The following is a 15,799-nucleotide window of genomic DNA, read 5'->3' on the forward strand; positions in this document are numbered from 1 at the left end:
CAGCTTCCTGATTTTTGGTAACATTATAGGCATTCACTGCCATGCTCAATTCCCTAATCCTTCTTCATCTATAAGATGTAATCCGCTGTTAATTTTGTAGTTATTATTATTTTTTTAATCAAAGGTGCTGGGGTGTTCATCTCTGGAAATTCAATTGAGCTTTCAACAGAAATCTCCACTTAAAAAAATTGAACGTAGCTGGGTGTCAATGGCTTACTGCTACTCAGGAGGCTGAGGTCTGAGGATCAAGGTTCATGGCCAGCCCCATGTGGGATGTGGCTCAAGTGATAAAGTGCCAGCCTTGAGCAAAGAAACTTAAGGGTATCACCCAGGCCCTGAATCCAGGCCCTAGCATCAGCACAAAAATTCTATTATTTTTTTTAGTGTGTTGACTGTAATTGCAGTAATTTTCATGTTCTTATCTGATCGTTTCAACACCAGTACAGCTCCAGCTCCACTTTGGCTCTGGCTGAATAGTTTCTCCTTATTACGGGTCAAGTTTCCTGCTGTGCTATGTTCCTAGTTGCTTTTTTGGGATCTGAACTCAGAGCTTCTTTTGTCTTCCCTTAAGCCTGGAGCTCTACCACTTGAGCCACAGCTCCAAGTCTGGCTTTTTTTTTTTTGCCAGTCCTGGGCCTTGGACTCAGGGCCTGAGCACTGTCCCTGGCTTCTTTTTGCTCAAGGCTAGCACTCTGCCACTTGAGTCACAGTGCCACTTATGGTCATTTTCTGTATATGTGGTGCTGGGGAATCGAACCCAGGGCTTCAAGTATATGAGGCAAGCGCTCTTGCCACTAGGCCATATCCCCAGCCCTCAAGTCTGGCTTTTTGATGGTTAACTGGAGGTAAGAGTCACAGACTTTCTTGCCTGGGCTGGCTTTGAACCACTATCCTCAGATCTCAGCCTCTTGAGTAGCTAGGATTATAGAAGGCTGGCCATTCCTGGTAACTTTTAATTGAGTATTAGGCACTGTGAATTTTACATTGTTTGGCATGAGACTTATTTACATTCCTTCAAATATTATTAGGCTGTGTTCTGGAATGTAGTTATGATTTCAGAAAAATAGTTTGATCTTCCTGGAACATGATTGTAGTATTTCCTACTTGTCATGAGAGATTTGGGGCTAGGCTTATGTATTCCACATTATGGGAGACAGAGCCTTCAAGGTGTGTCTACATTTCCAATTTGGTGGTTGAGTACAGGCATTTTCTTGGCTCTATCAGCACCAGCCATGGTTCCTTCTCATTGTTTTCTGGGCTTTTCTCCAGGAGCCACATGCAGTTTCTTCTTGCAGACTTATCAGCACACTGCTGAGTGGCGGAACCCTCTGTGCTTTGCCAGCATCCTCTGTCTGTGCAGCTCTGCCTTGTCCTGCTCTCTGGCCAGTGAGCTCCAGTGTCCTAGGCTCCGGGTCACTCAGTTAGTTCTGTCTCCTCACGCCATGTTGCCTGCCATCTCTGATGGGGCTCCTCCTCTGTACACACACCACACACCCCGCAAACTCTCTGAAGACAGGAGTGGAGCAACCATGGGACTCACCTGGTTTGTTTCCAAGCTCTTGGGGATAACCTCCTTGTCTAATGTACAGAGTCTTGTCTATCCTTAGTGCTCTACCACTTGAGCCACAGCACCCCTTCCAGTTTTCTGGTGGTTAGAGATAAGAGTCTTATTGATTTTCCTGCCTGGGGCTGGCTTTGAACTCTCCTGAGTAGCTAGGAGTACAGGCATAAGCCACCCTCACCCAGCTGCCCAGCTTTAATAATAATGAACTCGGGGCTGGGGATATGGCCTAGTGGCAAGAGTGCCTGCCTCATATACATGAGGCCCTGGGTTCGATTCCCCAGCACCACATATACAGAAGTGGCGCTGTGGCTCAAGTGGCAGAGTGCTAGCCTTGAGCAAAAAGAAGCCAGGGACAGTGCTCAGGCCCTGAGTCCAAGCCCCAGGACTGGCCAAAATAATAATAATAATACTAATAATGAACTCATGGCTAATCTGTTTCCTCTCAAGTGTCATTTACTTCCCCAGTGTTACCATGACATCACGTTATCCACTGATATTTCAGTATACACTATTTCCTTCCCATTGCCATAATTAAAAAAAAAATCTAAAAGGAATTAAAACTCCTTAAATACCCAGTAATGTTCAATGGTCAACCTTCCTGGATTATCTTACAAGATTTTGTTTTATAGTTTGTGTGAATCAGCAAACAATGTGCCTACATTATCCCTCTGTGAAAGATGTCTGAAGTCTCTTAAAATCTCTAGTGCATTGGTGGCAAACCATGGCCCATTGACTGATTGCCTGCTTTTGCTTTTTTATCAATAAAGTTTTATTAACATACAGTTGTCCACACTTGAAGGACAGGATCTTGTCTTCTTTCTTCCTGGACCATATACTTTGGTGTCTGCAGGCAGACAACATCAAGGTCTGGCTTAAAGGACAGTTCTTAATAGATAGCAGTTTCCTTTTTCCTACTTAATTAAAGAATATTTAAACTAACTTAAGTTTCCACAGCTTTTGGTCTTAAAATAATTTATGCATGATTGTGTTTCCTGGTTCTTCTGCCAGGGCCTCTGCCTCTCTGTTCCTGCTCTCTTGCATGGGCTTCAGTTTTGTCTACATGAGAGGGTCGACTCTGGGTAGGTCATTTTCTAGGCTGGGGCTCAGGTGACAGGACAGGGAATGGACTCATGTCCTAGAGAACTGTACTTGTTTGCCATTGAAAGAAGGCCTCAGTCAGTGGGGAGGATTGTGCCCAGGGGCAGACTCCCTGAAGGATGCTGAGATGCTTGCGGTTGGCCTTCCAGAAGGAAGTGTTTAATTTCAAGCAGTCAAGACAGCACATACTTGAGTCAAGCTAGTAAAATAGGCCAAGGATGGTACTTGAGTTACAACTCTCCCTAACAGAGAGGAAATGAGGGAAATAAGATCTACTTAATTGATCACAACAAAAGGAAACTCACCACTAATGGTGCCAATGGGTCTCAGTTTGTTTTCAAGAGTATTTAAACGCACTTGTTTATCTTAAAAAAAAAAAATCCTGAATGGGCCCAAGCCAGAGGAAGTGTTTTAGAAGTCTGATCACCAAGAGGCTATTTATGGTTTGTTTGATCATTTCCTGTTAAAAATGTCTAGTCTTTACAAAGATTTTTTTTCTTCAACTGGTTGTGCAAGAGGGTTACATTTAACAAGTCTTTTTAAAAATGTCTAAGCCGGGCACTTGTGGCTCACACTTAGAATCCTAGCTACTCAGGAGGCTGAGACCTAAGGATTTCGGTTCAAAGCCAGTATGGACAGCAAAGTCCATGAGACTCTTATCTCCAAGTAACCACCAGGAAATGGGAAGTGGAACCAGAAAACTGAAGTGGCGCTGTGGCTCAAAATGGTAGAGCATTAGCTCTGAGCAAAAAGAGCTCAAGGACAGCGCCTTGTCCCTAAGTTCAAGCCCCTGACTGACAAAAAAAGGTCTAGTCAGCATGCAGTGGCTCAGTGGTAGAACATGTACTTAGTGTACACAGGTTCTAGGTTCAATTCCTGGCACGTGTGTGTGAACACACATGGAGAAGCCTGTAGTCCTAGCCACTTGAGAGGCAAAGATTAGAGGATTGAGATTCAAGGTTAGCCTGGGCAGAAAAGTTCTAGAGACCCCATCTCACGCAGTATCTGAGTATGGTGCCACCACACCCAGCTACAGGGAAGGTACACAGCTGGATGCAGCGGTGTAGTCATCTCATCCCTAGTGTCACAGAAGCACAATTCGGAGAATCGCGGCCCAGGCCAGCTCAGGCATAAAAAGAGACCTTACCCTGAAAAATAAACAAGGCAAAAAGAGGCTGAAGGCATGGCCCAAATGGTAGAGTGACTGCATAGCATGCATGAGACCATGAGTTCTATCCCCAGTACTAGCAAAAAGAAGAAAAAAAGTCTGATGTAACAACAGAATTCTCAGTGGGGACAAGTAGTAGGAAGTGCCCAGTTGGTGGGCTCATCTTGGTATTTTAGACCCTCTGACAAGGCAGGCCCAGCCTTGGTCAAAGGCGGCCAGACTCCAGGGCCTTCTGTCCCCTGCCTGAGGTTCAGTCACCAGGCTGCTCACGCTTCACAGCCATCCTCGGATCACACAGCTGGACAAGGAAGGAACCGTAAATTCTGGTAAAATGGTAGAGAGAGAGAGAAGAAAAGAGAGAGTGGGAGAGCGATGGGAAGGAGAGACAGAAGGAGAGGAGAGGGAGAGAGAGAGAAAGGAGAGGGCGAGAGATATGAGGGGAGAGATAGGAAGAGAGATAGATTCAGAAAGAGAGGGGTAGGGAGAGAGATGGGAAGGAGAGGGAGGGAGATGGGGGAGAGAGAGGGAGAGTGATAAGAGGGAGAGGGAGACAGATATAGGGAAAGTGGGACAGTAGGGGGAGAGAGACAGATAGGGAGAGGGAGAGGGAGAAGGAGAGAGATGGAGAGGAAGAGAGAGACAGAGAGGGAGGGAGAGAGGGGGAGAAAGGCAGAGGAGAGAGGAGAGGGAGAGGAGAGAGAGAGAGAGCGCATCCTAGTCATGTACACCTGTATTTGTGGCTGTGAGATGGATTTCCTTTCATGTTAATCAGAACAGTGAGCATTCTGGTGGCTTCCTTGTGTGTGTTTACCTTAGGGCGATATGCACAGTCAAAGAATCTGAGGCACCCATGGGCATGGTGGGTCTCCAGGTAGAGATCCTCTGGGCTCTTCCCACCCCCCTGCTACCTCTGCCAGACACATGGGTAGCTTCCTTGTGTTTATATTTCTATAAAAGAGATGGAGTCTTGCTACGTTGTCCAGGCTGGTCTTGAACTCATAGGCTCACATGGTCCTCCTGCTTCATAGTACTGAGTACTGGGACTACAGGTGTGTGCCGCCACCCCTGGGTTTTCTTCATATGTTTTTGAGACTAAATTTTAACTTAGTTGCCACTGTTTCCTTTAGTTTTACAAATTCCACAGGAAAATATTCTGAAAGAAGTTATTGTAAGGCCATGTTTGTTTTTTTTTTTCTCAAGGCTAGCACTCTATCACTTGAGCCACAGCACCCCTTGCAGCCTTTTCCTTTTACGTGGTCCTGAGGAATCGAACCCAGGACTTCATGCATGCTAGGCAAGCACTAAACCTCTTAGCCACATTCCCAGCCCCCTTAATGGTTTTTTTTTCTAAATGCAACCTGACTATACTGCTCAGGAATTTCTCTTCATGGATAACAAGATAAGTGAGACCCGGGTTTGTTGAAAGAATATTTTGGTAGAGTTACCAAAGCGGATCAAGATGTGTTATATGTACAAACTGCTTTGTTAAATGGCAAAAAAAATTCACTACATATCTTAAAAATTAAGGCAAGTAAGGGAAAGAGTGGGTTGGGAGGGGTGGATGAGAATGTTGAACCAGGGTGACATTGATTAAGATATATTATATTCATAAACTGCTTTGTTAAATGGAAACTCTTTTGTACAACTAACAACAACAACAACATAAAACCAAAAGCTGAACTTCACTGTGACTGCAAACGTATGTGATGCATTCCCCTTAGGTAGAGAGCAGACATTTCATAAACAACTTGTAGGCTTAGCTCCCACTCAAAAAGCCTTCCTAATTAACTCCTAACAGATGGAATATGGCCAGACAAAGTCTAGCACATGATCACTAGCTATAAGGTCACTGTTTTTGAATACTTTTGCAGTCTACTGGAGTATGATTTCATGTGAAAATAAGCTAATTAGCCACATCGTAAGTGGGTTTACTGAAACATTCCTCCAGTGATTAGTGAAAACTTCTGAGTTCATTCTGTACACCGAGTGCTGTGAGAGTCCAGGAGGGCTGTGGATAAGAGGCCACTTGTCAGGTGACTTGGCTTTGGAGGAGAACTTCAGAGACATTGAGTAACTTCAAATGCTGCTTCCTAATGTGTGGTGGTAGGTTCTGCTACGTTCTGGGGGAATTAATTGGCCTCAGTTTACTTAACTAAATTTCTCCTCTATTACATCATATGTATAATATATTAGTATAATATATAGAATATTATGTAAGATACTGTCTATGTAGTATATATGATATTAGGTATTATATGACATATTACATAAACGTATCATTTTATATAAGGTGTATAATTTTATATAATATACAACATATAATATATAATGTATATAACAATCTATATAATATATAATAACTATGTTATATATATATGCTAGTAGCAGGGTTTGAGTTCAGAACATCATGCTTGCTTAGATGATGCTCTACTACTTGAGCTATACCTCCAGCCTGGCCTTTAGCTGGTTATTTTTGGAGATAGAATCTCTCAGACTTTTATGCCTGGCTGGCTTCAAACTGCAAGCCCCTGTATGTCAGCCTCTAGAGTAGTTAGGAGTATAGGTCGAGCCACCAGTATCTGGCTGAGTATCTCATTTAAAGAGCCTAGTGCCTGACATGGAAGTGTCCCTACTAGGTATTTTATGAAGATCTAGAAGGCAGAGACTCAGAGGCTCCTAACACAAGGGCATGTGAAGGAGAGAGAAATGCTAATTACCCTGATTGGATCAGTGCACATTGTGCATGGTGGGTCTGGGGAGAGGAATGCTGATGGGCCTGGGGAGGGGATGATGGGGAGGGAAGGGACAGGGCCAAATCTGAAGGAACTTGTTCACCAGTTCATCGCATGGGTCATGGCAGGTGATGGTTTGAACACAGTTTGTCCCTCTAAAACTTGTGTGGAACCTTGATCAACACTGTGGCAGTGTTGGGAGGGGCCCCTGATGAGGGGAGTAGGTAACTGGGAAGGACTGGTGCCCTTCCACAGAGTGAACTTCCTGCCTTGTTCTGACAGCATAGAAGCCCTCTCCAGGAGATGGGCCAGCATTGGGGTCATGTCATGGGCCTGCCGGGCTCAGGAACCATGAGGCAAAGCAAACCTCTCTTCTTTATTATCTATCAGTCTTGTTACTCTATTATAGCAGCAGAAAATGGACTGAGACAGGGGTTAGCACAAGTTTTTGGGACATAAGGTCACCTGTTACATTTCAGGGCCTCTTTGGCCAATGGTGATATGAAGGAAATGGGAGGCAGGCAGGCTTACCTTCCATTTGGGGGTGATCTATGTTCAATTCTTATTGACCTCCTATATCCCTCTGTTTTCTCCTATCTCCTGCCTGTAGTACATGGAAGGGACAAGTACTTTCTATGCAGCTTTGGCCTTCAAGGCAATTTTTCAAATTTTTTGTCAGTCATAGAGCTTAACCTCAGGGCCTGGGTGCTGTCCCTGAGCTCTTTTGCTCAAGGCTAGTGTTCTACCACTTCAGCCATAGCTCCACTTCTGATTTTTAGGTGGTTAATTGGAAGTAAGAGTCTCACAGACTTTCCTGCGCAGGCTGGCTTCAAGCTGCAATCCTCAGATCTCAAATTCCCGAGTAGCTGGGATTACAGGCATGAACCATCAGCCCCTGGCTCTGGGCAGTTTCTAAAAATACTATAGATAACCCTGCTCTTATCCATTACTAGATGCATTATTTGTACCCTCCAAGCACATTTTTTTTCCCTGAGGCCTGCCTAAGAAAATACTCTATCTTGGAAAGCACTGGCATTTACAGAACTCTTGATCCAAACAGCTTGACGTCTCAAGGAACCCACCCTTCACATGGAATCACAGTGAAACCAGCAGGCATGCTCCAGTCCAAATCAGATGAGCAGGCCACCTCTCTCCCAGTGTAGTCACGACAAGAGATTAGCTCTTGACTCACTCACTATAGAGCCGTTATCACACTGTCCTAAGATAGTCACTAGCTCATGCCTGTAATCCTAGCTACTTGGAAGGCTGAGATCAGGAGGATCACAGTTCCAGGCCAGCCTGGGCAAAGGAAGTTTGAGGAGCCTCCCTCTCCACAGGAAACGCAGGGCCTGGTGCTGAATGCCTGTCACCTCAGCTAAGGCAGGAAGTACAGATAGGACAACTGTAGTCCAGGCTAGCTCAGTCAGAAAAAAAAAGCAAAACTCTATCTCAAAAATAACCAGAGCAAGAGGAACTGGAGGCATAGTTCAAGTGGTAATAATGCCCGCCTAGCAAGCACAAAGCCCCGAGTTTCAATCCCAGGTATGCAAAAAACACCCCCCCAACACACAAAAAATGTCAAAGGCTAATAATAGTGGTGAAGATGTGGAAGAAAGGGAACCCCTGTACGTGGTTGGTTGCAATGTAAAAGAGTGCCGAAATAATGGAAGATTGTATGGAGTATACATGTAAGAGAGTAAAAGTAATTACCATGATTGGTAATCCCACCGCTGGGTACTGCCAATCCAAAGGAAGTAAAGTCAGTATATGAAAGAGTCATCTGCACTCCTGTGCTGATCAAAGCAGTATTCACCACACTCAATATAGGAAATCAGTTCAAGTGACTAGCAACAGATGAATGGATAAAAAAAGGGGGGGTGTTCCATATGTACAATGGAAAATTATTCAGTCTTGAAAAATGAAATCCTGTTAGTTGTGACACTGTGGAAAACTTGGAGAGCTGTAGGTGAAATGAAATGAATCAGACATAGAAAGAGAAGGACCACATGGTCCTGTACTCTTAAAGAAAAAAATGTTTAAAAGAGTGGATGTGAAGTGTTCTTACTATGGAATGGTAGGTTAATTATCTAGAGATAACCATTGTGTGATGTGAATATATAAACACATCTGTATACCTGTATATACTTTAAAACAAATATGTACAGTTTTATCCATCAGTTTACAAATAAATGTAACCAATGCAGAAGGAAGAAGCTCACAATCAATGCCATACAGACCTAGTGGGGACTTTATCACCTGTCTTCACATCCCCGAGGTGAATCAATGCGGCCTTAGACCCAGAAGTGAGTATTTATTTATTGCTGGAGAAATCATCCAGCAACTCCCAGGAATCAGGAAAGAGACCTCTCACGTTCAGAAAGCCTGTAGAAATCCCTCATTCCTATCTTTTTCTTTTTGTCTGAGTCTTTCTTTCCTCCCTCCCCACTAAGTACTCTGGGCCCTGGACCTCAACAATTCTGTGACAGCAACTGTGGGGGTGGCTCTGGCTGGAGGAGCCTTCCTCTCTAACCACAGGATCTGTGGTCGCTAGAGGGCAGAAGAATTCCTTTATCTCTTCTCTGCCTGTCTCCTGGCTGCCCAGCTCTAACCCTCTGCACACAAGTGAAGTGGGAAAGTAAGATCCTAGGATGAAATAGAAACGTGGAGTTTGTGGCGAGATATTCTGAGGATGTTGGAGTCTGGGCGAGAGACCTCTTTAAAGCTGTATGTGTACTCTGAGTTGCACTACTCAGGATCTGATGCTAAAAAAGCAATGGAAATAGGCTACAGCCCACTGAAAAGTCACAGAGTGGCCACTAGGAGGCCCTCAAGGGAGACAGAGTCAAACAGAGCTCAGTCTTGATACAGGAGCCATGCTTACTCATGGCTAAACTCCAAAATTATTTTACAAAACAAAGTTAATGAGGTTCATTGTAAGAGTTTAGCAACAAAGAGAACCTCAAATCATAACTTTCAAAATATCTAGTATGCAATTTAAGTTTACTTGATATCCCAAACTTAAAAATGCCCACAAAAGACGTAACCAGACAAATCTCAGTAACTACGTTAGTATAAAACTATCTCAAAAGTTTCAAGGAAGAAACAGACGATCTGAAGAAGAACAAAATAGAAAAGTTAGAATTGTTTTTTTTTCAAAAACCAAATAAACACAACAGAAAATAAAATATCCCCTAGAGGGCTGAATAACAAAATGGAGATGGCGAAGGAAAGAGCTAGTAAATTTGTGAATAGATTGGTGGAAATGATCTAATCAGACCACAATATGGAAATAAAGACTGGGGAAGGAAGTGAATATAACCCAAAGAGGAGAGGAGGAAAATGTGGAGCTGAAAAAAAATCTTTAAAGAGAAGGCTGAAAGGTAGGAGGATAACTATCCCCTTGAAGCCAGTTGCCATGAACAAGCCACCACACAGGACAGCTGAGTGAAAGGAGAGATCCTTTTCTTAAGACTTCTTGGCTCCAGATGTATAAATTACAATGTGCAGAATCAGGAAATAGTCTAATACCAGTATTTATCACAACTTCGAATGTTCACAATCACTCTGTAAGTGGGAGGGGTGGGGGTCAGGGTTGGTGTGGAGGACAAACACCAAGGGTTTCCCTACATCTCACAGGAGGTAGGGAAGTCCAGCCTCCTTCCTAACCCATTGGTCCACTGGAGGCTTACTTATCTGGGCCACAGCAGCGGTGGAGTCGGGCAGAGATCATTACATAACGTGAGTGGGAGGTGAGATCCACCAATATCACAGATATTCCCTCGGCTTATTTTATTCTGAATTCCAAGTTGGTTTGAAACCATGGGATTTCCTCACAATTTTAGCTTTAAATCAGACTGAAAAGCTATCTTCATCTACATGCATGCATAGTAATTCTTCCCTAAGTGATTTATAATGCTTGACTTTTTAGTAGCTTTGAAAATGGTAATTTTTATACATCTGGAGCAGAAACTATTAAGAAAAAGATCTCTCCTTTCACTAAGTTGTCCTGAGTGGTACTGGGCTCTTCTGAGTTTTCTGTCTACCAACACTTACTGTCGTCTCCCCAAAAGAATCAAAGCTGTACTAAGTAAATCCAACTTAAGAGACAGGACCTGGCCTTTAATATCTAGTCTGTTTTGATCATGGCTGAGTAACTATCTGAGTAAACAGGATATGCATTTTTTGTTCACACATCAAATGATGCTTTAACTTGAAAAGACTGAAATATGCTTTGATTTCTTTCTGTGCTGGTCCAGGGGCCTGAACACAGGGCCTCATATTCTTGCTTAGCTTTTTCTGAACAACTCTAGCACTCTACCACTTGAGCCACTCCTTCAGTTCACATTTTGATTTCTTGCTGATGAATTATTTCGAACTGTCTTATGGACTATGAGGTTATATTTTTTTCCACCAATAACTTTAGCTTAAGATTTTTTGTTTTTGTCTCAGCTAAGACGGTCATAAAGTTAAGATATCCCACTAAAGTACTTTGGAGAATGTTCTACAGTTTCTAATCTACCCCTATATTTCCTTTCAACATGATTACAGATACATTTTGACTGAATATATATAAGAATTAACTGGCCTGTGCTTTATGTACTTTTATTTACTGCAGAGAGCTGAGTGATCTATTTTACATCCACAATGAAGACCAGAGTCACTGAATGATTTCATCTCTCATCAACATTTTCTTCCATTTTGGACGAGGCCAAATGCTGCCCAGGTGACATGACTGTCAGGTCATAGAACTCTTTTGCCCTTGGTGGGAAGGAGGTCAGGCCTGAAGACGGGGGTGGGGGGGATGAGGGGCTCCACTTACCTTCCAGCAGATCTCTAGCCAGACCAGGTTCTGCCCCCGTGGACCGAACAAAGTCTGACAGGACTGCGTCCATATCAAGCGTCATAGGATCATGTAGAAGTGCTGCCCAGCACTCGGCCGAGGTGGGGTTTGGAAGCAGGCTAGAAACCATCCATCTGCAAGAGACAAGAGAGGGTATCTCACTATGGAGAGCACTGAACGTGAGAGCAGCCACACATACATGGGCAGCAAGCCACCACCACCAATGACTGTGCAGCTTCTGAATTGCTTTGGGATGGCTGCCTCATTCCTCATGGAAGATATTCCATCATAAATATCTAACTGAAATGTCATTCCCCTGTGCATGCCTTCTGACACAGGTGTTAGGGTCTGGATGTCTGTGTGTCTTCCCCACCCTCCGATTTATATGCTGGGACCTAACCTCAAGGTGATGTCAGGAGGCGGGGCCTGTGAGAGGTGACCAGGTTGTGAGGACACAGGCCTGAGGATGGGATTCCTGCCCTCAAAAGAGAGATCCTGGCTCCTTCTGCCATGTGAGGACAGCAAGAAGATGCCATCTGTTAGCCAGGAAGTGGCATATAACAAATGTGCTGGTACCTTGATCTGGGATTGTAAGCCCTAGATGGTGAGGAATAATTTTCTGTTGTGTATAAGCCTCTTGGTTTGTGGTATTTTATAACAGCAGCCCCGATGGACTAAGGCAAGGGAACATTACTAATGCCGAGGTCTTCAGTCTCACCTGCCAATTCTAACCACCACCAATGGGGAAAGAAGATGAAGATTGCAAGAGGGTAAATTTAGCAAAGCTAGATTTCTAATTCTCCTCCAAGTTTACCAATGTGTCATTGTGTTAACCTCCCCATGACATGCATTTCCCTACATTCCTCAGCTCTCACTTGGCTATTAGGGGAGACTTTGGGGCCAGTAAACTTGCTAAACATGACTTCTAAAATTATCTGCTGTCTCCCTGAGAGTTGCCCTAGTCAGGGTAATAACCCAACAACATTCAAAAGGAAGTCAAGTTTCCTAAGAATTGATTGCAGTCAGAGGAATACACCTGGCATCCAGGAGCTGGACTGCAGGCTGTCAGTGAGAGCCAATTGCTAAGGGAAAGCAACCTTTATCAGCTTTGTGAGGGTGGATCTCAGTAGTAAAGTAGTTTGGTGGGTCACTGTTGGTCTCAGTCATGTCTGGTAAAGTACAAATGCACCCCAAAGCATGCAGACGAGCATGGTCCTATTTGTTTTTGTAAATGAAGTTTTATTGGAAAATATTCATGCCTTTACATAATGTCTATGGTGGCTTTATATGGGGTTCACTTTGGTAGTCAAAAACTCCACAAAACTGAAAGTTACTTACTATTTGGGTCTTTACAGAAAAAAGCCTGCTGACTCTAGGATGGAAACCTTTATGCTGGCGGGCATGTCATTAATTTTTCACACTGTGAGTGAGTTTAAATTTCCTCTATTGATGAACGGCCTTTGTTTCTTCTTAGGTGATCGCCACAGATGGGCTGTGCTCAGTGGATGGGCTCTGTGGCATTTGCTAGGGCTTCAGAACGAGCATGTTAGTCAAACCGGAGCCCAGATCTGCCTATGACCAGCTGTATGTGGTTGGTTTACCTCTCAGGCCAACCTGTGCCTCTGTCAGAAGGCAACCAATAAAATAAGCTCACATCCCAACAAAGACCAAGGAGCTATGCCTTGGGCAAGGAAGGCTGTAATCTGGGGGCTATCCATTGTCATTACACCACCTCACACAGGGCTACCACCTGGTTGGTATTGTTAAAAAGTAAGCAAATGATTTGACCTGATGTATATGGTACCAATTAAGAAATCGCTTTCTTCCTTCCCTCCATGTACTGGAACTTTGGTCCAGAGAGGCTCTTCTTTGGTCACTGCCACCTAGGGGAGAAATCAGAGAACAAAGCCTTGTTATTCTTCTTGTCTTAGAGACCAGGCTTGGGCATCACATGGAAACTGTGCTTTGTTTCCTTGATACAGGAGTCTACTTCTGGGGTGGGGCCACCTGCTAGACACAGGCCGTCTACCTTCCAGGATGCTTCAGGCGCTCGCTGGCCAGCTGGCCTTCACCTCCCACATTCCACGGAGCACTTGCTCTCAAGGAGTGTACAGTGTCACACTACAGAGCTGCCTGAAATGTTACGCGTAATCATCCCATCAGTGCATTCAATCTCAGCTACTGTGGTAAAATGTGTATAATGTGAAATCTACCATTTAACTACTGTAAAGCTCACAGTTCAACGACATTCAAGTGCATTCCCGCCGTTCTGTAGTCATCACCGTCGTCTATCTCCAGAATACTTTCATCTTTCTGAATTGAAAACACTTTATTAAATCCTCCCTCTCCAGTCCCTGGCAACTACCACTTTTATTTTGTCTCTGAATTTGATGGCTGTAGGTACCTCATATAATAGAATCACACAGTGTTTCCTTTTGTGTCTGGCTCATTTCACTTAGCATCATGTCTTCAAGGTTCATCCTATTGTTATAGCTTAGAATTCACTTGCTTTTCAAGTCTGAGTAATATTCCATTTTGTGTGCATGCTGCCATCCAACCACTAGGTTCATCTTATCATTTGGTTTCTGGGATTCATGAGATCGCATCTGTTTTGTGACCCTGATGGGTATATACCAACAAAAGATTGAAGACTTGTACCCCTATCTATTCTCTATCTTTCTCTAATGCAAGGTAGACGCAGATAAAAGAAAGGGTGTGCTTAAAACGAATGTTTGTGTGTGGCTCAAAGCTACTGTGCAACTCTGCTTCAAAACTTGGCTCTTTTGTCTAACACTGCTGCCACTACCTCACATTTGTATTCCCAAGATGATACAGGAGAATGGGGATCCTGGATCCTGACCACCTCGGGTCCTCACCCTACTGCCCCATGGCCAAAGTATACTGTTGTGCTTTCTTGCCCACTAGGTTGGTTTTTATGGCTTTTATGGAATCTCAGGATGGCCATGTCCAGGTTCTGTTTTCTCACCTACCTATCCATCCTGTCATTTTGACAGATTATCTCTGTGACTCTCGGCATCCAACCTGGAAGGTGGGGAGTGGGCTGTCAAGCTTTCTACCTGTGACTTTGTTAGGCAGAAGCAGTACTGTGTGAGGGCTGGGGGTGACACTGGAATCAGTCCTGGGGCAAAGTGTCTTTGCCACTTACTGTCTGTGTGGCCTCAGGCAGGATACTTCATCTCTCTGTACCCATTTCCTAATCCATAGACATGGAATAATAATAGCATCTCAGCATTGCAATGAAATTTTAGGTATTGGTGCATAAGATGTATAGGTCCAGACTACATGCTCAATAAACACCAACCATTACTGAATTTTCTGCCAAGACCCTAGACTTCTCTTTTCCAAGTGTTCACTGAGAACCATTTTTTTTTCTTACACAGTTTTCCATGGTCTGGAGTTTATTGATTGTTCCTATTGTGTTCTGTGGTCTTTGTACTTCCTGTAAATTTGCATTTGATGAGATGCAGGCTCAGTTTTGGACACATTTTGGTGCTATCTTTTCTATCAGGTGGTATGGAATGTTTAACTATCTCTGATGTGACAGAAGCATCCACTGATGACCATTACGTAGAGCCACAATCAGTTTATTAAGAGTGGCACAGAATGATACCCTATTTCCTTCATTCCTTCTCTATTTATCATCTGGAATTCTTACACAGGAGGAAACTTGCACTCATCTGCTATTTGGTCACCTCGTGACAGATTTCAAGTAGAAAAGGCAAGATAAATGCTTTGTTTACCACTATTTTCACCTCATTTTGTTGGATGAGTTGGCACACTAGCTTTCTCCAATGACTGTCAACTTGTTTTCTGTCTTTTAAAAATATTGTTTTCACTGAGTGCTGGTCACTCACACTTACAATCCTAGCTACTTAGGAGGCTGAGATCTGAGGATCAAGGTTGAAAGCCAGCCAGGGCAAGAAAGTGTGAGACTCTTATCTCCAATGAACCACCAACAAGCCAGAAGTGGAATTGTGGTTAAAGTGGTAGAGTGCCATCCTTGAGTGAAAAAGCCAAGGGACAGCATCCAGATCCTGAGTTCAAGTCCTAGTCCTAGTGTGCACACATGCATGCACACGTGTGCACACCCACAGTTGTTTTCAGTGGTAGATCACTTCCTAGCATATGCAAGGCACTGGGTTTTATCCCAAGTAGCACTGCAAAGAAAATCATTTTGTACTTATGGATTTGAACACGTTTGACACATTCCCATCCACCCAATACATAAGTAGTTGTCATCTTTGCTGGCAGTCCAGTTCATCTTTTTGTCCAATGAGAATCTCTTCCAGCGGACTCTGGCATCCTGAGCCAAGTCGCCTTGATTCTGGTGTGGCCCTCAAGGGTGACAAGATATTCCAGGCTCCTTCTGTCCATTT

At 43.8% G+C, this 15,799-nt stretch overlaps 1 protein-coding gene across 1 annotated transcript in view; it reads right to left on the reverse strand.

Annotated features, from left to right (window-relative positions):
• Positions 1 to 15,799, reverse strand: part of Otud7a (OTU deubiquitinase 7A) — a 170,050-nt gene that overhangs the window by 42,914 nt on the left and 111,337 nt on the right. The window contains exons 5-6 of the mRNA XM_048329608.1: positions 13,191 to 13,285; positions 11,382 to 11,536 (exon numbers count right to left, since the gene is read on the reverse strand). Coding sequence (XP_048185565.1) covers positions 11,382 to 11,532 — 151 coding nt within the window. The 5' untranslated portion in view covers positions 11,533 to 11,536; positions 13,191 to 13,285. The remainder of the gene's footprint in view (positions 1 to 11,381; positions 11,537 to 13,190; positions 13,286 to 15,799) is intronic.

This window comes from Perognathus longimembris, chromosome 20 (genome assembly GCF_023159225.1).
Source record: "Perognathus longimembris pacificus isolate PPM17 chromosome 20, ASM2315922v1, whole genome shotgun sequence".
NCBI lineage: Eukaryota > Metazoa > Chordata > Mammalia > Rodentia > Heteromyidae > Perognathus > Perognathus longimembris.